The 21,501-nt window shown below is 51.7% G+C and overlaps 2 protein-coding genes and 1 long non-coding RNA gene across 7 annotated transcripts; 2 read left to right on the forward strand and 1 right to left on the reverse strand.

The window, feature by feature from the left end:
• The first annotated feature begins 1,759 nt into the window (after positions 1–1,759).
• TSPAN1 (tetraspanin 1) lies at positions 1,760–6,762 on the forward strand. Its single transcript, XM_015535346.2, has 8 exons — positions 1,760–2,013; positions 2,459–2,523; positions 4,980–5,186; positions 5,394–5,468; positions 5,585–5,683; positions 5,763–5,918; positions 6,019–6,102; positions 6,286–6,762. The coding sequence occupies exons 2-8, from the start codon at positions 2,467–2,469 to the stop codon at positions 6,331–6,333; spliced, it is 726 nt and encodes a 241-aa protein (XP_015390832.1). The 5' UTR covers positions 1,760–2,013; positions 2,459–2,466; the 3' UTR covers positions 6,334–6,762.
• Positions 6,763–9,663: 2,901 nt separating this feature from the next.
• On the reverse strand, positions 9,664–19,117 carry POMGNT1 (protein O-linked mannose N-acetylglucosaminyltransferase 1 (beta 1,2-)). 3 transcript variants are annotated; one of them, XM_042996979.1, is made up of 22 exons: positions 19,039–19,117; positions 18,368–18,537; positions 17,668–17,743; positions 17,359–17,477; positions 16,645–16,710; positions 16,442–16,555; positions 15,503–15,620; positions 15,211–15,309; positions 14,916–15,043; positions 14,491–14,561; positions 14,189–14,264; positions 13,925–14,008; positions 13,794–13,835; positions 13,523–13,581; positions 13,111–13,183; positions 12,894–13,022; positions 12,684–12,809; positions 11,413–11,477; positions 11,174–11,218; positions 10,807–10,942; positions 10,433–10,542; positions 9,664–10,333 (listed from the first exon to the last, which is right to left on the reverse strand). In XM_042996979.1, the coding sequence occupies exons 2-22, from the start codon at positions 18,485–18,487 to the stop codon at positions 10,246–10,248; spliced, it is 1,944 nt and encodes a 647-aa protein (XP_042852913.1). In that variant the 5' UTR covers positions 18,488–18,537; positions 19,039–19,117; the 3' UTR covers positions 9,664–10,245. The 3 variants fall into 3 exon arrangements, with proteins under 3 accessions (XP_042852913.1, XP_042852912.1, XP_042852914.1); XM_042996978.1 differs by having other exon boundaries at positions 17,629–17,743; XM_042996980.1 differs by lacking the exons at positions 18,368–18,537; positions 19,039–19,117 and adding an exon at positions 17,968–18,002 and having other exon boundaries at positions 17,629–17,743.
• LOC122241300 lies at positions 18,187–20,813 on the forward strand. Of its 3 annotated transcripts, none has more exons than XR_006221356.1 (3): positions 18,187–18,290; positions 18,599–18,701; positions 20,581–20,813. It is a non-coding gene; the product is annotated as an uncharacterized LOC122241300 (long non-coding RNA). The 3 variants fall into 3 exon arrangements; XR_006221355.1 differs by lacking the exon at positions 20,581–20,813 and adding an exon at positions 18,961–19,150 and having other exon boundaries at positions 18,599–18,735; XR_006221354.1 differs by lacking the exon at positions 20,581–20,813 and adding an exon at positions 18,961–19,143.
• Positions 20,814–21,501: the final 688 nt, after the last annotated feature.

Below are 21,501 nucleotides of genomic sequence, written 5' to 3' on the forward strand. Positions count from 1 at the left end.
AGCCACTACACCCATAAACCCACTTTGCCCTTGGCCTTCTTCCTCAAGTCCCAGACCAAGGCCTCTTCCTCTGCTCTTTCTGGATGTCAGCTTCCTGCCTTCTCAGAGATTCTATCAATATAGACAGTCTGCTTGGTGGTTAAGATACAGACTCTGGCACCAGGCTGACTAGGGTTGAATCCTGGCTCTGCCACTTATGAGCTGTGTGATCATGGCAAGTGCCTAACCTTCCTGTGCCTCTGTTTCCCCGTATTTAAAAAGGGGATAAAAGAGAATCTATCTCATAGAATGGTTGTGAAGAGGGGAAAAAAGACTATATATGTAATGCATTTAAAACACGATCTACACAACTATTAGTGTCATCAGCCCTCCTCTCTCCCCTGTTTCTTCACTGCCTCTTCCCATTATAAAAAAACAAAACAAAGTGTCAACTATATTCAAATTTTTAAAAAAATTTTAAAAGTCCACTTCATCCAACTCATACCCCCTCTGGTGATGATTCTTCCCACTCTGACCTCCCACTCTGTGGTCATTCTCATTTGTCCCAGAGTGGTGAGAAAATCTTATTTTAAAACTCTATATAACTATTCTGTTATACAGACCAGGACACAGAGGCTTGAAACTGAGTCTAAGAAGGGGCGCCTGGGTGGCTCAGTAGGTCAAGTGTCTACCTCTTGATTTCGGCTCAGATCATGGTCTCACAGTATTAAGCCCCGTGTCTGGCTCTGCGCTGATAGCATGGAACCTACCTGTGATTCTCTCTTTGCTCCTCTCCCATGCTTTCCCTCTCCCTCTCTCTCTCTCAAGATACATTTTAAAAATAAAAAGAAAAATAAACGAGTCTAAGAAATGCCCCTGGGGTTGCACAGCTAAGAAGCAGTAGAACCAGCATTGGAGTACCTGGTCTGAGTGATTCCAAGGCCAGAACTTCCCCAGCACCTCAATGTCGGGCGGCAGCATTAGAGTGGAAAGTAGGACCAGCAGCGGAAAGAGGCAGGCAGGAGTTCAAATTAAACCCTGAGGGATTTTTGTAGAACGGGATTGCTGAGCCTTCAAATTGGGGTGATGTTTTTGTGGGACCACGGTGCCACCTGCTGGCAGAAAAGAAAAGGGTGCTTAACGCAGATTGCTTAGAATACTGGATCGCAGCGGAGGGCGGGGGAGCAAGAGAAAGGATGGGAAGGGAGCCGAGTAAGAAGGAAAGAAGGGAGGAGAAAGATGGGGAAATTGAGATTTTGCAGAGGGAAAAGGACTAGGAGTCATTTGCTGCTCAGAAGAGGGGACAGAAGCTACTAAACCTTGGCCATTTCCTTGAAAGTATAGATGTGCTTGAGTGTGTGTGTGTGTGTGAGAAACAGAGACAAAGAAACACAGAGAGACTTTAAGAATGTACCTCAGATGTTGCTTTGTTGTTTCTTAGTTGCTGGGATCCGTCCACACATAGGTCAGAGTATGTGTGTTTGCATGTGTTTGTGTGCACGCTCACGAGAGCTAGTAGGTGTTTATGTACATATCTCTGTGTGTGTATACAAATGGCAGCTTGGGCAGAGGTGTGCGTGCCTGTGAGCACACAGGGTGTATGAATGTATCAGCAGATGAGGGCTAAGAAGCATATGTGCCCGGTGGTGGTGGAGGGCACCCAGAAATTCTGTGAGCTGCTTGTTTACCCTCAGATTTCTCTTCCTTCTTCAGATCAGGAAAGGTGTTGCTGCGGTTGGTGTTGCCAGGCCGACGAGGCCCGCTGCTCCAGTGGCTGTGGGGACAGATCTCCAGGCAGCAGGGGTCAGCAGGGCAAGAGGAGGCTGAGTGACTGCTGGGTGGGGCAGACGGGAAGGCAAGCAGAGGAGGAGGCCTTGAAAAGCCCTGCCCCGCCTACAGGTGAGCAGTGGTGTGTGAGAGCCAGCCCCTTCTCACTGCCTGCCCACTCAAGTGGCAATTCCCTGGAGTTGCCTGTCCCCTCTGGAGCCTCAGCAGATTCTTCTTTCAGAACTCACTACCAAGAGCCCTGAACAGGTGATGGTATAGGATAGGGATTATCCTATAAAGTGAAATCAACCTGTAAACAGGTTTGGGAAGCTGGGAGGCCAATGGAGAGGGTCCGGAAAGAGTCTAGGGCTGGGTTGGGAGAGAGGTCCAGGACATAGTGGTGCCAAGGAAGGGCATGAAGTAATCTGTAGTGTGGGGGCTAGGTTTGGGGCGCCAGCGGGGAAACCTGGGGTGTTAGTATCTCAGAATGTCAGGTGCTGGTAGAGGTCTGGGGCAGTACAAAGAGGTAGGGGTGTCAGGAGGATTTGGGAAAAGTCCTGAGGTGTCAGAGTCTAGATTCAGGGGAATTTTGGTGATTTATGGGTCCTGGATGCTGGAGTCTGCTATGTCAGGGTCCAAATGGCAGAGCCAGTCCAGGGGCCAGTAGAGGCACGTGGCACTAATTCCTAACTCACACTTGTCTGCCTCTCAGGAGCCACCATGCAGTGCTTCAGCTTCATTAAAACCATGATGACCCTCTTCAATTTCCTCATCTTTGTAAGTATGGGGGTTGTGGGCTCTTCGGGGCTCCCTATAAGAGTGGGTCACAACCTAAGCAGAGCCCAAGCTGGGAAATAGGACACTGCTGTGTCCAGACTCTGTGGTGCAAATTTCCCATTATGATAGGGTGCAGAATTCTCCCCAAATGCCAAGTCCTGGTCTCAGGAGCAGCCTGGCTGCTACACAAGTTGGGGAGGAGAAGCGTAGGAGAAGGTCCTCCCTTCCAGGAAGCTTCAGCCCAGATTTAGCGCAGGGCAGTGTAGGCTAACAGGAGCGATTGTCCCCTTTTATAGGGACTGGGGGCCCAGTGAGAGGGAGAGGTTTGCCCAAGCTTACCTAGTGATCAAGGAAATTCAGTGGCCTCTGTAGGACAGGCAGCTGAAAGGAGAAATGCCTGAAGACCTCAGAGCAGAGAGTCGGCCTCAAGCAGCCTTTATTCATTCAACAAACCTCAAGCAGCCTTTATTCATTCAACAAACATTTATGTGCTAAGACTGTGCTAAGTGCTGGGGTGAAAGGTGAGCAAGCCCTTTCTCTGCCCTTGAGGATCTCAGATCCAGCAAAGCAGATAGGCAGACGGTGGCAACATACTGTGTCTGGCCTTAGCAGAGGGGCTATGGGAGCCCACAGGAGGGGCCTGAACCCTGGTCAGAGAAGACTATCTGGAGGAAATAGGTGAGGCTGGGAATTTGCACTGGGTGAGGAGGTTGTAAAGCATGCAAAAAGACCCAGAGGCAATGAAATTGGATATTGTTCAGAAAACCAGGAACAGATTGTATAGGGCATGTTTGAGGAAGCTGAGTAATGAGGCATGAACCCTGGAGATGGTGGTGGAGATGGGGAGAGATGGACAAAGACAAAGGCCTCAGATGGTGGCCAAGGGGCAGAAGGGGGGCAAGGCAGACAGAGGTTTTGGAGGTAATGTCTGTGGTTCTGGTATGAGCAACCTGGGGGATGTCCCACAGGCAGCTGCATACCCAATGGGGCTGCAGCTCTGGTTGGAGCTGGACATGGATATTTGGAAGTCATGTGACCACAAATGGTCAGTGAAGCCACTGAGTGGGTAAGAGCACTCAGGCAGAGTGACCTCTGAGAAACCCAACTTACAAGGATTATGTGGAGAAACGGCCACCAGGAAGCAGATAGAGAAAGAGCAGTGGAAAGAAATCAAGGAGAGCACAATCTCAGAGAGATCAGAAGGGCATGGCACATGAAGTGTCCACCAGATTTAGCACAGCATGGCACCACAGACCTTGGAGCCACACTAGAGTGGCTTAGAGTCAGTGAAAAGTGAGGAAGTAGAGACAGGAAGTGTAGATGGATTTTTGGAGAAATTGGGCTAGAGGTGAATAACCTGACTCCAATATGGTCCATGCCTTGGGCTTCTTTTAGCTTCAGGGCACTAGCCTTTATCCATATATCTGGAGAAGGCAAAGGGATCCCAGCAATATGGAGATAGTAGGGGCTCCGGTCCGAGGGGGTTAAAGGCAAATCCGGTTTGGTTTCTGGCCTCTGTTGGTCAGGCTTTGCCAGGCTGGGCAGGGCAGGGCAGGTCTCAACCTCCTTGAAATTTGACCCTTGTAGGCTGGGAGCCCAGCTCTCTGTCCTTGGGCAAACATGCCTGGGATCCAGCCACAATCTGCCACCTGGTTCTAGCCTCAGTTTCTATAGCTGGGCACCAAGGTGATGTCAGGCTGATTCATCTACTAATACTCTGGATCAGGATGGCTTTGCTCTAAGAGGTGTGGCGTCTGGACAGTGTACCTCCTGCCCAGTCTGGGCCTCAGAATCCCCTGAGGTTTGGGGTTGAGCAAGAGAGAGCCTCTAAAAGAAACCCTGGCTGTACTCCCCCTCTGGTGCCTCAGTTTTCCTGTGAGGCAAAGAGAGGTCTAGGTTAGATGAAGGGCAGGCCTGGAGTTTGATCCTGGAGAGGGGCCAAATGGGGCCTCAAGGTAGGTGTCCCTTCTCCCAGAGTCCCTCTCCAAGGTTGGAAGCAGGTGTAAACCTCAGCCCCACCTCTGTTGCCATGGTGACTGTTGAGCCTGCTCAAGCTACAACCCCACTGTTTCACCTATCAGAAGACAGAGGCGTTTCACTCTGCAAGGAAATGGGGTGGGGGGGGGCGGGGATACCCTGCTGCCCTCACCTGCTTGTTTTCACTCCTAGCTATGTGGCTTGACCCTGACAGCAGTGAGGAAAAGTCTTGCCCTTCTCCCATCCTGTAGATATTTCTGAACCCCTGATCCCATTTATATCTGCATAGGTGCTGGCTATGGGTGGCCCAGCTCCCATTTTTCTGGCTCTACAGAATATTTTCCTCCGTGCAGGATGAGTTTTTAAGACTCCTTAGCCAATAAAGGGAGAAACTTTCTCATTTCCCATCTTCCTGACTCAGCTGCGTGGTAAGGAGCTGCTTGCCCACACTGTTTTATGGTCTGCCTCTCTGTCCCCAGCTGTGTGGCGTTGCCCTGTTGGCAGTGGGCATCTGGGTGTCCGTCGATGGGTCATCCTTCCTGAAGATCTTCGGGCCGCTGTCATCCAGTGCCATGCAGTTTGTCAACGTGGGCTACTTCCTCATCGCAGCTGGTGCTGTGCTCTTTGCTCTTGGTTTCCTGGGCTGCTACGGTGCTCAGACTGAGAACAAGTGTGCCCTCATGATGGTGTGTCAAACCCAGCTCCATAGGCCCATAACCGAGACCCGGGGCCCCCTCACCCTTGACACCAGGCTCTGGGGATCCCCAAACCGTGCTCTGGACTCCAGAGGCCTCAGCAGAGGGGGCAACTGCCTTGTTTTAATGGGTGGTGGGTTACAATAAGTGAGGCAGGAGGGACTGTCTCTAAAATTCAGACCTCTGTTCCCCATTCAGTTCTTCTTGATCCTCCTCATCATCTTCATCGCTGAGGTTGCAGCTGCTGTGGTTGCCTTGGTGTATACCACCATGGTGAGGAGTGGGGATGGGGCAAGGGGGAAAGATCGGGAAAAACCCTGCAAGTGGGCTGTGGCCTGTGAATGGCCACCTTCCCTACCAGGCCCTAAGCATTGACCTGCCCCATCCAGGCTGAGCACTTCCTGACGTTGCTGGTAGTGCCTACCATCAAGAAAGACTATGGTTCTCAGAAGGACTTCACCCAAGTGTGGAACACCACCATGGCAGGGGTAAGGTGGGCTGGGGGAGATTTTGGAGTGGGGAGAAAAAACGAGGCCCCACTGACCACCCTTCCCTCCTCATTTCCAGCTCAAGTGCTGTGGCTTTAACAACTACACGGATTTTGAGGGCTCTCCCTACTTCATGAAGAACCATACCTTTCCCCCATACTGTTGCCTTGACGATGGCAATGGCACAGCCACAGAACCCTGCACCAAGGAGAAGGCTGATGACAACATTGTACAGGTGTGGTATGGAAGGTTGGGGGCTGCTTTAATGTCCTCAAAGTGCTGAATGAGGGAGGGGTGCAGCTGCTGACTATAGCCCCTCTCTTCCCTCCCCCAAGGGCTGCTTCAATCAGCTTCTGTATGACATCCGAACCAACGCAGTCACTGTGGGTGCTGTGGCAGCTGGAATTGGGGGCTTGGAGGTAAGGGGCATGAGGAGGTTGGGGCAGGATATCCCCACTGGATCAGGGTGCTTGACCCATCTTGGAGGCCTTGCAGGAGACAGACTTCTAACAGAGCTTCATGTAGAGTGTCTGGGAGGCAGGAGACTGAAGCGTAAGGACCCTGATCATATCCTTCATCTCTACCTATTCCTTTCCCACCAGCTGTCAGCCATGATCGTGTCCATGTATCTGTACTGCAATTTGAAGTAAGTCTGCTTCTGCCTCCGCCACTGCTGCTGCCACATAAGAACTGGGAAGAGGCATCCTGGCACTGTCAAGCGGCAGTGCTTGGGCTGAGGACAGGATCTAACAGTTTCATTTGGGCCAGAGTGGGCCCAGCCTTGCTGCTCTGGACTTGGGACCACCCCCTTCCAGCTGTGCCTGAGTTTTCCTTCCAATGGTGGGGTTGGGGTCAGAACCTCTAAGGCAGTCAGTTCTCCTGCCCATACTTCCAGTCTGTCCCTTAAACCCTTGACACCCTTTCAAGCCAACGGGGCTCTCAGTGATCCCAGCAGCCCCGCTGCGGGATGAGAGAAAGGCACCCTAAAACATGGGCACATGCAAAATCAGCAGTCACCAGGCGGATGTGTAGAAGGCTCTTCAGAACTCATAACCCAATTAAAATGTCTCTGTTTGGAACTCTTTTCGCGTATCCTTGGAGAGGCAGGCCCATCTTGCCTCACTTGGCCTCAGATTCCTATGGGGCTGGTGACTCAGAAGGCCCCTGGAAAGGTCACAAGGGTGGAGGTAGATGCCTATTTTCTCCGTTCATTTGGATTCCAGGCCTGGGAGGGAGCCTAACAGGGATGACCAAGAGGGCACTCGGGGAGGAACTGGGGGCTGGGCCAGTCTGCCTTCCCATAATGTCGGAGGACTTTGGCCTGAAACTACCCCCTCCTGGGTGGGGGCAGTGGACTGGAAAGCTATGAAAATAACAAGCCTGTGCCCAGGTGGGGGTGGAGAGACAAGAAATACTGCCAAGGCAATGGGAGGGTCACTTCTTAGGCTCTGGAATCCCTCCAGAAGCCCCCATCAGAGGATCCAAGCTGCCTACCCTTCTCACTCAGGCAAAGCCCATACCTGTCCTTGCCTTGGGGATTTTAGAAAGAACTTTGTTTATTTTGGTCTTGGCTTGCCTCTGGGACTCTACAGATCTGATCTCTTAATCTTAACCACCCCCAAGCTCTAGAAACTGTGCCTAGAAAGGCCAAGTGACTTGTTCCACGTCCACAACCTTCCCTGAAGGGCTGAGCCTTGACTTGGGCCCAGACTGTCTGACTCCAGAGTCTGGTGGGGTCCTGGCTGATGTGGAGTCCAATTTACCTGAAGGCCAGAATATCCCAGACATAGATCTGATTGCTGCTGAACCAGGACGGACAACACTAAGGAGGGAGGCTACAGCCAGCAAAACCCAGACTAGCAAACCAGTCCTCCTTACTCCCCACCTGGTTTTCCTAGGGCAGTCCAGAACTATTACCCCTTGCTGAGCCCACGAAGGAACAGCAACCTGGACAGAACCACACAGTGCCTGAGAGCTAGTCCCAGGTCCAGATCAGGAGCCTGCTGGGGGGCTGGGCAGGGAGAGCAACTAGTCCCTCTCCCCACCTTCACAACCTTACCATCTCTCACACACCACCCTTCCCCAGGTACCTACATGGAGGCTGCAGGGGATTTGTTTGCCCAGGGCGGGCCTCCACCACCTCGTGAGCTAACTGCTCCTCAACTTGACTGTTGTGGCACCTCAAGCACTATCTCTAGCTCCAGCAAACACTGAAGGCGTCAGGGTGGCGAGAAATGTCGGAGCACCTGTGCCATGGTGGAGGGAGGGGTAGAGCTGATAAAAGGGCAGGAGTTCTAGTCAGTTCCTGCCTCCCTGGCCAAGGCTTTACATAAGGCACTCACCACTTACCTTGAACAGACTCTGCAGGCTGACCCATCTCAAGAGGTGTGGTCTACACTAGATCCCTTAAATGTCCTGCCACCTGCCTTAGACTTTCTTATCCACTCCTTCTAGACAGTCCTATCCATTTCCTGGTGCTTCTATGACTAAGTTAGATCTTTCTAACTTCTTTGGATCACTGGCTAGGTGAGAATCTGATGAAAATGATGGCTTTTCAGGCTATCTGGGTGGCTCAGTTGGTTGAATATCCGACTTCGGCTCAGATCATGATCTCACAGTTTGTAAGTTTGAGCCCCACATCAGGTTTGCTGCTGTCAGCTCAGAGCTGCTTCAGTTCTTTTATTCCCCCCTATCTACCTCTCCCTTGCTCATGCTTTCTCAAAGATAAACATTAAAAAATAAGAAGAAACAGGGGTGCCTGGGTGGCTCAGTTGGTTAAGCATCTGACTTCAGCTCAGGTCATGATTTTATGGTTCATGAGTTCGAGCCCCACATCGGGCTCTGTGCTGACAGCTCAGAGCCTGGAGCCTGCAGCCTGCTTCAGATTCTGTGTCTCCCTCTCTCTGTCCCTCCCCCACTTATGCTCTCTCTCTCTCCCAAAAATAAACATTAAAAAAAATTTTTTTAAGAAGAAATTGATAGCTTTTCTCCAGAAAAATTTATAGATATGGAATCTGCTTACAAAGTACCCAAAGGGGGGCGCCTGGGTGGCTCAGTTTGTTAAGTGTCTGACTTTGGCTCAGGTCATGATCTTGCAGTTCATGAGTCTGAGCCTTACATCAGGCACTCTGCTATCAATGCAGAGCCTGCTTATGATACTCTGTCTCCATCTCTCTCTGCCCCTCTCCCACTTGCTTGCTCTCGCTCTCTCTCAAAAATAAACAAACATTAAAGGGTGCCTGGGTGGCTCAGTTAGTTAAATGTCCGATTTCAGCTCAGGTCATGATCTTGCGGTTCATGGGTTTGAGCCCCGTGTCGGGCTCTGTGCTGACAGCTCAGTGCCTGGAGCCTGTTTCAGATTCTATGTCTCCCTCTCCCTCTGCCCCTCCCCTGCTCATGCGCTCTCTCTCTCTCTCTCTCTCTCAAAAATAAATAAAACATAAAAAAATTTAAAATAATAAACATTAAAAAAAAAAAGTACCCTAAGGACCACAGATCCTTGTTCCTACAACTTCATCTTCAGCCCAGTCATAGCCTCCTGAATGATGCCACCCCAGTTCTGTTTCACTCACTTCCTTTCCAACCCCCTTAGACTCACCTGCTCTCCCATCACCTCCCCTAACGCCAAGTATCCCTTTTGCTCTGTTGCTTCATCTCTGGAGACCGGTACCTAAACAGGCAAGCTAGGCAGGTTAACTGCCTGATGGGAAGAGGCTTGGGGTGGCTTCTGTAAGCTCAGCCCCAAGTACAGTGAGGCTAAGGTCAGGCTCAGCTGTCCTAAGGTGGAGCTTAGGGAAAAACCTTGGTGTTTGAGACTGGGGCATCCCCTGGTGGCCAAATGGTGCCAAATGGAAGCTAAACTCTGGAGGACAGTAAGGAAAACTCATTATCCATCATGACCATTCTCTCTCCTACCCATCTCTCTCTCTTCCCCCTCCCTCCCCCCCCCCACAGTCACACCATCATAAAACACATCCCCAGAGGTTTTCTTCTTTTTTAATCAATGACCACCTTATCCAGCTTTGGAAACCTGGACAAAGAGGAGGCTGAGAAGAGGCCTGGTTCAGTGTCTGAGGGTCTCTGAGTGAGTCTGCATCAGCAGGTGGGCCCCAGAGGGCCTGTCCATGGGTTGGGCACAGCAGTTTCCTGAGTAAGAGCCAGCCCCACCCTCAGGGCAGCACCCAGCCAAGAAAGGAATCAAGGCCCTCCAGGCTTCAGCCTTTTCCCAAGGTCCTCAGGACAGTCAATAAATAGGTTAGATTCTGAGCCAGGCTTGGGAGGAGGGAGTGTGCAAAGGGCAGGATCAGCTGCCCAGGGACCCCGATGATTCCCAGGTACTATCCTGCCCCTTCCCACAAGGAAGTAAATAAATAGACCTCCAACTCAAGAACAGGGGCGTTGGAGCAGGGGAAGCCTCCCCTTGAGTTAGTAATTAAGTCTCATGTTAAAAACAAACCAGCCCCAATCCCTGCCAGTGTCTACAAAATCCTACAGGATGGGGTGAAGGGCTAGCCTGCCTGGGGGTACACAGTACCCAGCCCTGCAGGGTCCTGGAAGAGGTCTCATGTCTGTTCTGCAGCTCCTGGGGCTCCCTCTTCCTTTGGGGGTGGCTCCAGGAAAATTGGGATGATGGATGGTGGCTTCTTCACCCTGGAAAGATAATTTGAAAATGTATAGGGAAAAGGTAATTAGCTATGCCTGCTAATCCCACTAGACTCTCATGTCCCAGGGCAGAAAAGAGTCACTCACGAGTAGGGGGAGGCTGGGACGCCCACCACCAGGAAGTGATTCTTCTTCCGAAACAATCTCCACAGGCCCCGGTGGTTGCCACGCACATCCAGGTCCCAGATATGGAGGCACTGGTAGGAGTGGGACAGAGTGAGAGGCAAGGGTCAGAGAGCTGTGGGGAGGGGCCACTGAGGACCCTTGGCTCAGCCTCCAGCCCCTCAACAGTCTCAATTTGTAAGAGGTAGCATCTTCTAGAATATGGAATTGGACAAAGGGTTTGAAAGAGGGGTTCCCAGAGGATGAAGAGAAGGTTCTGAGGTAGAAGATTCCAGAACAAAGGCTCCCTGTATCTGGTGGGGAGGAGTAAGCCTGGGGTGGGTATGTTAGTGGGGCACCTTGGCAAGCTGGGTCCAGGTGATAAAGTCATCATCTTTCTCCATTCGGATGAAGGCCACATAGGTGTGGCCCTCTGTGTCTGGCAGGAAAGAGTCTTCACAAGGGTTCTTGCTGTGGTCCAGAACCTCAGCTTCGCTGCAGCAGAGGGTAGGGGAGAAAGGCCACGACAGAGCCTGCTTCATGGGTGTGTTTTACAAGGCCCTGTGCTTAGTTTAAAGCTCTGCTATTGCTGCCTTGAAATTCTTAATTTTTCAACAAGGTGTCCTGCTTTTCATTTTGCAGCAGGACCCAAAAATAATGGGGCCAAGACCCCCAGTATTTGCCTCCTCACTCCCTGCCATATATCCCTACTGCCATAGGCCATACCTGAGCAGCCTGTGAATTTCTGCTTCATAAGCTTCCTTCTTCAGACTGAAGGAGAAGGAAAAATGGGTCAGGGGAAGGGGTAACCCCTCAGGTTCCAGGGGCAAGGCAAGGGATTACATGGGAATTGGGTGGCAGCAAGCCTGGGGTAAACAGCAGGCCCCAGGGTTGGAGGGGAATATTGGGGATTGGTCATCAAGGCTCCTAGATATCCTCCCCTCTGCTCTGTCCCCATCCCTGACCTGTCCACGTTCCTGAGCTGGACACCTGGAACCGTGTTGAACTTGTGCTTCTTGAAGTAGGCCTCCTAAAGTGGGTGTGAGGGTGAACATCAGGGCATTACACTGTCAGGCCCACACCCGCCCATTGACCCACCACGTAGCCACAAGGCCCACAGATGAAGTCCTGGACCCACAGAGGTCCCCCTAATTTCCCTCCATCTTCCCTATCCTCCTCTTTGTAGCATCCTTGGCCGGCTCTCATAGCCTTTTTTTTTTTTTTTTTAAGTTTATTTATTTATTTTGAGAGAGAGAAAGACTGTGAACAGGGGAGGGGCAGAGAGAGAGGGAGAATCTCAAGCAGGCTCTGCACTGTGAGTGCAGAGCCCAATGCAGGGCTCAAAGAAACTGTGAGATCATGACTTGAGCCAAAATCAAGAGTCAGATGCTTAACTGATGGAGCCACCCAGGCGCTCCTGCTCTTACTAGCTTTAATTTCAGCTCCCCCATTGCTAGAGACCTCATGCCCACACCAGCAGCTCATGCTCCTGATCCCTGGGTTAGTCCCTATTCCCAGTGGTTCTCCCCGGGTCTGCTGTTGTAGAGCCACAGAAGCCAGAAGCAGGCCCTGTGGGGACCAGAGGGCAAAAGGCCAGGCTGAGCTGAGATGGAGGAAAGTGCTAAGACCAAGTTACTGAAAGTGTCAGTGCCTGCCCCTCTCTGGGAGATGAGCAGGGTCTTGTATAAGCCAATCTTTCAGGGTCCTTCTGGAATCTAGGAGGTTCTAAGCTGACCATATGTTCCTTTGGGCTGGCCTGTCTCAATGCATACTCTTGCTTAACCCTAACCCTTTGGACACAGCCATGTAAAGCATGGAGGCCTGGGGACCTCCCTGTTCACTTTGGGCTGAGGCTTGGGCCCCTCCACTTGCAAGGACAGGAGAGGGCAAAGCTTCCAGGGCTGCATAAGCGCCTGGTGGCAGAAATCCCCTCCCCACACCCACAGTCGGGTGCTAAGAATAGTAATAATAAAAAATATACGAGCTAACCCTTATATAATGCTTGCAGTTCAAAGCATTTTACATATATTAACTCATTTAAGCCTCGTAACCTGGAACCCTTGTGATAGGTAGTATCTTTATCCTCATTTTACAAATAAGGAAACTGAGGCCAATGAAGATAAGGAATTTTCCCCAAAGTTAATAAGTGGCAGAGCTGGGACTGCTCTAGAGTCCATGTTCTTGCTCTATCTACTATTCTGTGCCCACCTCCACAATATCCCTGCCTCCCACTCACATGGAAGTAGCCATTCATGTTGAGGCCAACAATGCCGAAGTGGTAGGATCTGGAAACATCAGGGATGATGCACTCTCGGCCTCGGCGTTGTTCAGGCATCCGCATCCACATGTCCCAGTCCCAGAGCTGGGGGCATGGAAGATTATAATGGTTAAGAGGTTTGGAGCTGGGAGGGGACTCCAGCCCACTCACCCTACCCTGCCAGGGCACCTTTTCCGGTGTGGGCCACTTGGGCTCAAGCTCCTCCTTATACAGGGACTTCCTGAGCACCCAGCCCAGGCCAGGCATGGTCTCCACACGGTACAGCAGTGCTGGGTCCTCAGCTGTGTGTTCATATCCCTGGGGACAGGGGTGTCATGGTGGGAGGTATCAGCTTGGTGCTTGTGCTGTACCAACACCCCAGCGGACCCCTGGCCACTTGGCTTACCTGGTCGTTCCAGGCAGAGATACAGTACAGGCTGTCATCCTCTTCTAGTAGGTGGATGGACTGGCTCAGGAAACTGAGACAGGCAGGGTCCAAGGGTTCAGGGAAGGACAAGGACAAACCCAGTCACACAGTGATGCTGGAGGAGCTAGAGATGGGACTCAGGAGTCATGCCTGCTTGTCCCTTTCCCCAAATCCCCACTGTCTCTACCCATCCTTCTACTCTCTACTCCAACCCCAACACCTGCTGTCCTACCTTTGCAGGCTTTCCCCCCACTTTTAAGCTTATTTCCCTCAGAAAGCTCTCCCAGACACCCCACTGTCTTCTTCCCTGGAGACCCAGTTAAGCAAAGAGGCCCAAGGAAGCCTATAGGAGCTGAGTGGAGAGGTACTTATGGAAGGGCACTCCCCTCACCTGAAAAAGTCCACAGCAATGTCCAGGTCCTCTTCCAGAACCACGGCAAACCTGGCTTCCTGCAGGGGGAGGGGGACAGCATGACCCCAAGGGGGCCTTTCCCATCCTGTGCCTCCTCCACCCCCATCTTATTTCTCAAGCAGCACTACCCCTGTTTTCCAGATCAGGAAGCTGAGGTCCAGAGAGGAGAAGAGCTTGCTATATAATAAGACCAGACCTTATACCCATGTTTCTCCTCCCTAGGTCCAAGGACTTTGTCCTTACTACTCACCGGAAACAGGTTGAAAGTGGCAGTGAGGCTGGCTTTGTAGTGCTGGGTGGGGAGCGGAAAGAGGGCACGTGAGCTTTGGGGTGGATGGCAGGGTCAGGTGTCTGCCCCTTCCATCCTTGCCTAGGCAGTACCTGAGACACACGGGCATTCTTGATGCTGATAGGAGTGTGCTGGATGCCCCTTAGACCAAACAGGGCCACCACATCCATTGGCTCCTAGAAGGCATGGCCACTGGTCACCATGTGAGCCACCTCCCCCTGCCCACCTTGCAGGCTCCACCATGCCAAACCATTCACATTTCACAGCCCTTGCCTCGGCCGTCTCTTGTGATCATTGCTACTCAGCACCCACGGCCCTGAGCTCTGCTCTTCCCATAGCCCCCAAACCCCACTCACCTCATAGTAGCCATCGATGAAAACCGTTATCATCTGGGGAGACACCCCCTGGGCTGAGAGTAGAGAGCGCAGCATCCTGGGGAGCCCAGGGATGGGTTAGGTCTCTGTCACCCAACTCTGGGTTCCCCTGTGCTTATAGATGGGTCCACATCCCCCTGTTCACCCACATGGGTGAATGGGCCTAGAATCTGTTGCCTTTCTGCCCACCTCAAGAGTTCCTCCTGCAGGCAGATAAGCTTGAGGGTCCCACTTGCTAAGCACCCTCCTGTTCAGTGCTGGATACAGCCCACTCCCAGGCTCACCTGTACAAGTAATTGGGCCGGTTCCCTGCAATCACAGCCACAGGCACATTAAGGACCTTGTTGTCTGGGAGCTGAGGGAGAAACAGCTTTTAGTTCTTGCCTCACTCCCTCTTCACATTGGGATGCCCACCTAGGGAAGAGTTCTTTGGGGAGAAGGTGACTCCAGAGTAGAGAGGGAAAAGGCAGAGGGTCTCCCTGTCCTGGCCCTCCCATACACTCAACCCACATCCAACTCCAGGCCTTTGTTCACATGGCCTACTCTTCCCCCCAACAGGATGCCCCCCCGTCTTTCAGAGCTCAGCACAGATCCTCAGGTCCTGGTTCCCTCTCAGACTGAGGTAGGGAAAGCCCAACCTGGCTCTTTCCTAGGGCCTCTGGCCAAGTTGAGAAGGAGTCCAAGCCTCACTGTCTAAGGCTGCACTCACTGGGTCAGGGCTGAACTCGATGGGTGTGGGGTCCTTGCAGCTGCACACACTCCCATAGCCTTCAACTTTGCTGCAGAAGCGCCGGCGGCGACGGTTCAGCTCTGTGTCTGCCCAGTGGCACTCAGCCTCTGAGGGAGGGATGGGGTCAACAGGATGAGGCATGTAGGGGCAGAAGACCAGTGTGGTTTACAAAACCCCAGGCACTCAGTCAAGAGAATAAAGCTCCATTAAGAGGACCCAAATCCCCACCTCCAGCCCAGGCACTGCCCTGGAGCCCAGACCCCACTAACCCCACCTTCAGCTGAGCTCAGCGGCACATCTGTCTTCAGCAGGACTGGGTCCCCCCAGGAGGAGAGGGCAGGTGACTTAGAATGTTTCTCCCCAAGGACAGGACCTAGCAGGGGGCAGGAATGAGGGGCAATGGGGGCCCAGGCTCCAGTTTGAAAGCTTCTTCCCAACTCTCTGCCCACTTTCATCCAGCCCACCACTTCTGGCTCTTATTTGCCCCCAACCCCACCCCATCTCTTGGTGTTCTGTTCCTTCCAGACCCGTGATACTTTAGGGTGGATGGCCCATGGTGCCGGTACCTCCTTTCCGTCCCACGAAGGCCCAAGTGTCCCTCCAGCCCAGGGCAGGGCCAGCCTGACTGCCCAGGCTCCTCAGCAGAGCCTTGGCCGTGTCCTTGAGGTGGAAGGAGCCCTCGTCCTGGGAGACCAGAGAAAGTGGTCAGCCTGCCTGCCATGGTTCTGGGTGACCTGGCTTCATGGAGCACTCGCTATGTGTCAAGCATCACACAAAACCTTTTATTTAAATTAGCTCGTTAAATTATCCCAACAACCCTCTGAGGATAGTAACCACAGTTAAGAAAACTGAAGGTTTACAGAGATTCTGAGAATTATCCAAGACGGCCATGCTAGTAAATCCTTACCATGATCCCATACAATCTGCATCTCTCTGCTCTTTTCCCACCACTCCCCTCCCCTCCCTTAGTTTGCTCCAGCTCCACTGGCATCCCTGCAATTCCTCAAGCATGCTAAGCACCTTCCCACTTCAGGGCCTTTGCACTCGTCAATCTTCTTCTCTAGAACACTCTTCCTCCAGATAGCCACCTGGCCCTCTCCTTACTTCCTCCAGCTTTCTGTTCACATGTCACTTAACAGACACCTTCCCTTTCTAAAATGCATCACCCATTATTCTGTCTTCCCTGCTTCACTATCTTCAGTACGTTATCATTTCCTGACATCACACGTTTATCTGGCTTTTTTGTTGTTGATCTTGCCCCGCAGAATGTAAGCTCCATAAAGGTTGCTTCTGATTGTAGCTCTAGCACCCAGATCAATGCCTGGCATGCAGTAGTTGCTCAATAACTATTTGCTAAATAAAAATGACAAGGCTAAGATTGGAACCTGTATTACCTTCCTCCAGAGGTTCTTCCCACTATGCTTTATGAGGGGTATAGAACCCAGGGCCATGAGCAAAGTTGGAATTGGGGGCATTGGGAGAAGGACCAGGGCAGAGTCACTGACCTTGACAGTGCAGATGAGCACTCGGCCAGGTGCCACCATGTTGAGGAACAGCACCATGGCCTCATCCTCATGAGGTGAGTATGTGTCAAACACACGCTTTGCCATCACATGGCCCTGGCAGGGACATACCTCTCATGAGTTAATGTCACCAGCAAGGTGGGCTGAGCTTCAGCCCTCCAGGTCCCCCACCCCTAGAACCTCACCGTGGCCTGGTTGAGAACGATGACATGGATGCCCCGGCCTTGCTCCCGAGCCTCGTCCTCCAGCACCTACAGAGTGGCAGAGACAAAATCCAACTCTTCATGGTGGCATTCAAGGTCTCTCTGTCTTATGGGAATTTAAAAAATCAGCTGCATGAAACCTCTCCTCCTGCCTATGCCTCTGTTAACAGTTCTTTTCTGACCCAGCCTGAATGCCACCTCTTCCAGAAAACCTCCTTAAGTTATCCATTAGAGAGATCAGATCTTTCTAGAACCCTCCTCTCTACGGCTTTCAGACTCTTAGAGCCCTAACATCTCTTCCTCGTGCTGGAGATATTATAATCCATCAGATTAAGCCCCTCGAACTGGGGCCAGCTCTGATTACCTCTAGGTCCCCAATGCCTGGAACTAGGCTGAGGTCAAAGAAGGGACCAGAAAGCAGTTATGGGATAAGTCAATGAATTATCTACCTACTGATACTAACGATCACTTTGCATAATATTCCACTACATGCAACACATTTCACATACTTTTCTTTTAATCCTGACAAGGAGAAATCATTAGTCCCAGCCTTTAGATAAGGAACTGAGGCCTCCAGAGCCACATAGTTTGAAAGTGGCAGAGATGCAGTACCCACTTAGGCAGTGGATCCCAGAGCCACGGACCCACACCCTGAGTAGAATACAATGACTGTACACCCGACACTGGCCCACTTACCGTAGTGCCATCCACAGCTACATATACTTTGCTGCGGCTTGAGTACACCTCCACATCCAGAACCCGTCGGGGACCACTGCCCCTGCGCCGTGACGGCTCTAATCGGCCCAGGGCCTCATCTGTAGAGGTGCAAAGGTCAGGGAGATGGTCTTTCCAGCAGCATCTCATCCCTTGGGATCTGCCTACCATTTCAGCTGTGAGATCCCGGGGGACCCCTCCCCCACCACCACTCCACCTCAACAGCCAATCCCATCCTCAGCCTGGCCCCACCATAGTCTTGTTCTGGCTCCGAGTCTCCATTGGCCTCACTGATTGCTCGACGCGTGTCCAGGATCAACTTGATGTTGACAATGACGGTCACCAGTAGGAAAAGCACTGCCCCTGTCTGAGAGGAGCGGTAGGGATGACTAAAGAGGGGCACCCCCTCCAGATCATTGAGGGTCTTCCTGAAAGGAGGGCCCTGGCTGCAGTGAGGACACAGGGAGATCCTGGGGCCTCTTGTCCCTCTGTCCACCCAGTTCTACTCCCCCCAGCCAGGGTCCAGTTTCACAACCACCTCCTCCTGGGAACCACCCCTGACCCTTCTCTCTTCATCAGGGCCCTTCCTACCCAGAGCTCCTGTATTCTTCCATTTGAGGCCCTGATTTCCTTGGTCCCCTCCACAATTAGTTCCTAGAGATGGAGCCAGTCCCAGAGAACCAAGCTGGGGATCAGAAGACCTGGGTCTTAGCTCTGACTGCCTGACAGGTGTGTGTATCCCTGGGCAAAGCCTTCCTGATTAGACTTCAGGTTTTTGTCAGAAGCCTAGGAGGTTGTACTTGGGTTCTGATTCTAGAACTCTGGGCCCATACCACCACCTCGTAGCGACGTGACACAAAGAGGTTTCCTCTCTAGGAACCTGCCGCCCCTTTCCAGGGTTGGGGGTAGCCAAGGTAAGTCCCAGTGCCAATAGTCTAGGCTAGGGTAAAGCTGGGAGGGAGCCCCTAGGAGGTTTGGTACATTTCTATACCTGACAGAATCTCCGCAGGGCCCGCTGGTTGGTCAGTTTATACTTCCAGGTAAGATACCAGCTCCGTTTCTTCCGAGCCCCAAAGGGCTTGATGAGGGAGCTGGGCTTCCAGTCGTCCATGCCGGATTGGGGAGTCACCACTGTCCTGGCCAACCCATGCCTTCAGGAATCTGAGAAGACCAGAGGGTCACATGGAGTAAGGTGTTCCTCCCAAAATCTGATGCCTTCTAGGGAGACCAGGGAGGACCTCCCAGCAACGCTTCTCTGAAGACATCCACGCTGTGTGACCTGAGAAAAGTGGCTCAACTTCTCTGGAGAGGAAACCTTCAGAGGGGTCAGATCACCTGGAAACTCCCCCTGGGGCTGGGGTAACTGACACAGCTGCTCGGGGACCTTCCCCCCCGCCCCCCGCGCCGGAGAAGGGGCCAAATAATCGGCTCTCGAGGTTTATCAGCTCCTAAAAGGGCCAAGCTCCAGGTCTTCCTAGTCCTGTTGTGGGCAAAGGGCGGAGACAACCCCCTTCCCCAGCCCCCAATCCTCCACCCCCTTGCGCCCTCGCCCTCTCCTATCTGGCCCCATTCTTCTCCTCCCAGGGCTCGGGCCGCCTGAGGACTCGGGAGACCTGCCCCGGCCGCGCCACCCCTCCCGGACTCTTGCCCAGAGGCACTCACGGCTCAGGGGGCCCGGGCCCCACTCGGGCCCCTCTCGGGCCCGCACTGCTCGGCCCGGCGCGCCGCGGCCTCCGCCTCCTCCATGCCGTTCGCGGCCCCGCCCCGGCCCGGCCCGGCCCGCCTCCCCGCTTCCGCCGCCGCCGCCGCGGGGTGAGAGGGCGGCGGGCGGCGCTTAGGGCGGCGGCGACGAGTGTCAGCAGCCCGCGAGTGCCGCGAATACTCAGCAGCCCCTGGCTCGCAACCAGCGGGCGGGGTGGCTTCTGGGGGAGAGCAGATCCGCCCCCCCCCCCCCCCCCCACTCCCGATGTCTTGGTCCCCAGCATCGCCGATGGCAAACTGGATTAAAGTCGGAGTCCTAGAGCTTTGGACTAGACCACTCGGGATTCCAGGGTCATAGGGCCTACAGGCCTCGGACACAGCTACCTGCTCCCCTTGCTTGGCCAAGGCTGCATGCACCTAGGTCTAGGGTATGCAGGCCTAGGGTATGCGTTTGGAGGCTGAGGGGAATTAAAAACCTGCTTCTACCACGACCCGAGACCTTGGGCAAGTCACTGCAAGTCTCAGCCTAGGTTCCCTCATCTGTGAAATGCTTACTCTATATGATGCTTACTCTATGCCAGTCACTGTTCAAGCACTTTACTTCCATCAACTCATTGAATTCCACAACCCTATGAGTTAGGTGCTATTACTAATGAGACCCAATGTCACAAAGCTGGGAGAGCTAGAATTCAAACCTAGGCATCCCAGCTCCGGATTTTACTCACAACCCCTGCCCTATACTGACAAGAAAAATACAGAGTTGTTGTGAAGGTTTAATGAGATAATACATATAAAGCACTTAGCTTAACATAGTAATTCTCAAACTTTACCTTGCATCAGAATCACTTGGAGGGTGTCTTAAAACACAAATTGCTGGGCCCCATTCTAAGAGTTTTTGATTCATAGTCTGGGGTAGAGCAGAATACTGCATTTCTAACAAGTTTCTAGGTGATGGAGATGCTTATTTGAAGTGAATGGGTAGCTATGCAAGTTGTAAGCAGAGGAGCAATATAGTCCCATTTAAGAGAAGCTTTACTGTTTTGTGAAGACTGTTTTAAAAGGAAACAGAGGAAGCCAGACCAGTTAGATTTTTTTTTTTTTTGAGCTCTCCATATTCCACCTGCTCCCTACGTGGTGGGATGGTATCCCCCCCACACACACACCAAATGTTAACAGTACTTATCTTAGAAGCTAAGATAATAGGTGATTTTTCCTAATAAGTATGTATTAGAGAACAGAAGAAAATGCAACACATTTTATTAGCATTTGAAAAAGATGTCCCTCAGGGCTCCTTCCTGATCTTCACTCCTCAATCTCACTTTCTATGGAAGATCATATCCACTCTCTTGACCTCTGTAACCACCTAGATTCTTACACTCATATCTGCAGTCCTAATATTTCCTGAGCTCCAGGCTGACCTGTATCTAATTGCCTGCTGGACATCTTCACAGGCCCCTCCAACTTAATGTGACCCCTGCTGTAATCATCTCTTCCCACTCTTAGATCTCTTTTGGGGTTCCCTTCCTTGGTGAATGACAGCAGGAACAGCTGAAATCATCCTTGACTCCTCATCTCCAACAACCAGCCGAGGTGTCTTTACTCACCAGCATACTCTCTGCACCACGCGCAATGGCTAGCAAATGGTAGATGCTCCATAATATTTATTGAAATCACTCGTTTCCTGAGCAAATACTCATGAATGCCACTATAAACAAATAAATGTAACCAGTCACCAACTCTTGTCAGTCTTACCTCCTTAAGAGTCCTCCATTGTGGTCTAACTGTTCTCCAATCTCACAACCTGCCCCTCCCTGGTCCAGGACATTTCAGTTTCTTCCCTTCCAACCAGGTTCCTTGACTCCAGATTTGTACCCCTCCAATCCTTTCTCCTTGCAAAATCCAGAGCAGTTTTCCAAAAAGGTAAATCTGGTTTTTAACCTCTGATTTAAAACTCTTCTGTGGATCAAGAGATATCAAGGAAAAACACATTACTTAAGGTTACAAGGTAACCATTAGATGACCTAAAAATAGTGATAGAAATATTTAGGGTCAGTGGAAGAAGGGAAGTACAGAGTGTGAGATAAATCTATATTTATCATAATAGAAGTCAGTAGATGATATTTAAAATTAATAAATAGTAGTACTATATAAGCATATGTAGAGTTATGTGTATAAACACCAGAAAAAAAAAAAAAAGCTGAACATCATTGTCTTTGGGGTGTGGGTATAGAGGTGGGAAAAGATAAAGCAGGGTTTGCATTGTAAATCCTTCTGTGACCATGGGCTGAAATAATTTGTATTAAAAACCCAAATCAAGCCAAAACAACAACAAAAAAAGTTTTTCATGGCTCCTCATTGCTTATAAAACATAATCCAAGCACTATAGAACTATCTTCTACAGTTCTACAGCAGCATGGCCATCGC

Source organism: Panthera tigris, chromosome C1, assembly GCF_018350195.1.
Source record: "Panthera tigris isolate Pti1 chromosome C1, P.tigris_Pti1_mat1.1, whole genome shotgun sequence".
Classification (NCBI taxonomy): Eukaryota; Metazoa; Chordata; class Mammalia; order Carnivora; family Felidae; genus Panthera; species Panthera tigris.

Coding starts and splice junctions, on each gene's coding strand:
- TSPAN1 (XM_015535346.2), top strand. CDS start 2,467: ATGCAGTGCTTCAGCTTCATTAAAACCATGATGACCCTCTTCAATTTC. Junction 5,187..5,393: donor ACAAGTGTGCCCTCATGATG/GTGTGTCAAACC, acceptor TTCCCCATTCAG/TTCTTCTTGATCCTCCTCAT. Junction 5,469..5,584: donor CCTTGGTGTATACCACCATG/GTGAGGAGTGGG, acceptor TGCCCCATCCAG/GCTGAGCACTTCCTGACGTT.
- POMGNT1 (XM_042996978.1), bottom strand. CDS start 18,487: ATGGACGACTGGAAGCCCAGCTCCCTCATCAAGCCCTTTGGGGCTCGG. Junction 13,184..13,522: donor ATTGCTGTGGACTTTTTCAG/GTGAGGGGAGTG, acceptor TGCCTGTCTCAG/TTTCCTGAGCCAGTCCATCC. Junction 11,478..12,683: donor ACATGAATGGCTACTTCCAT/GTGAGTGGGAGG, acceptor CACCCACTTTAG/GAGGCCTACTTCAAGAAGCA.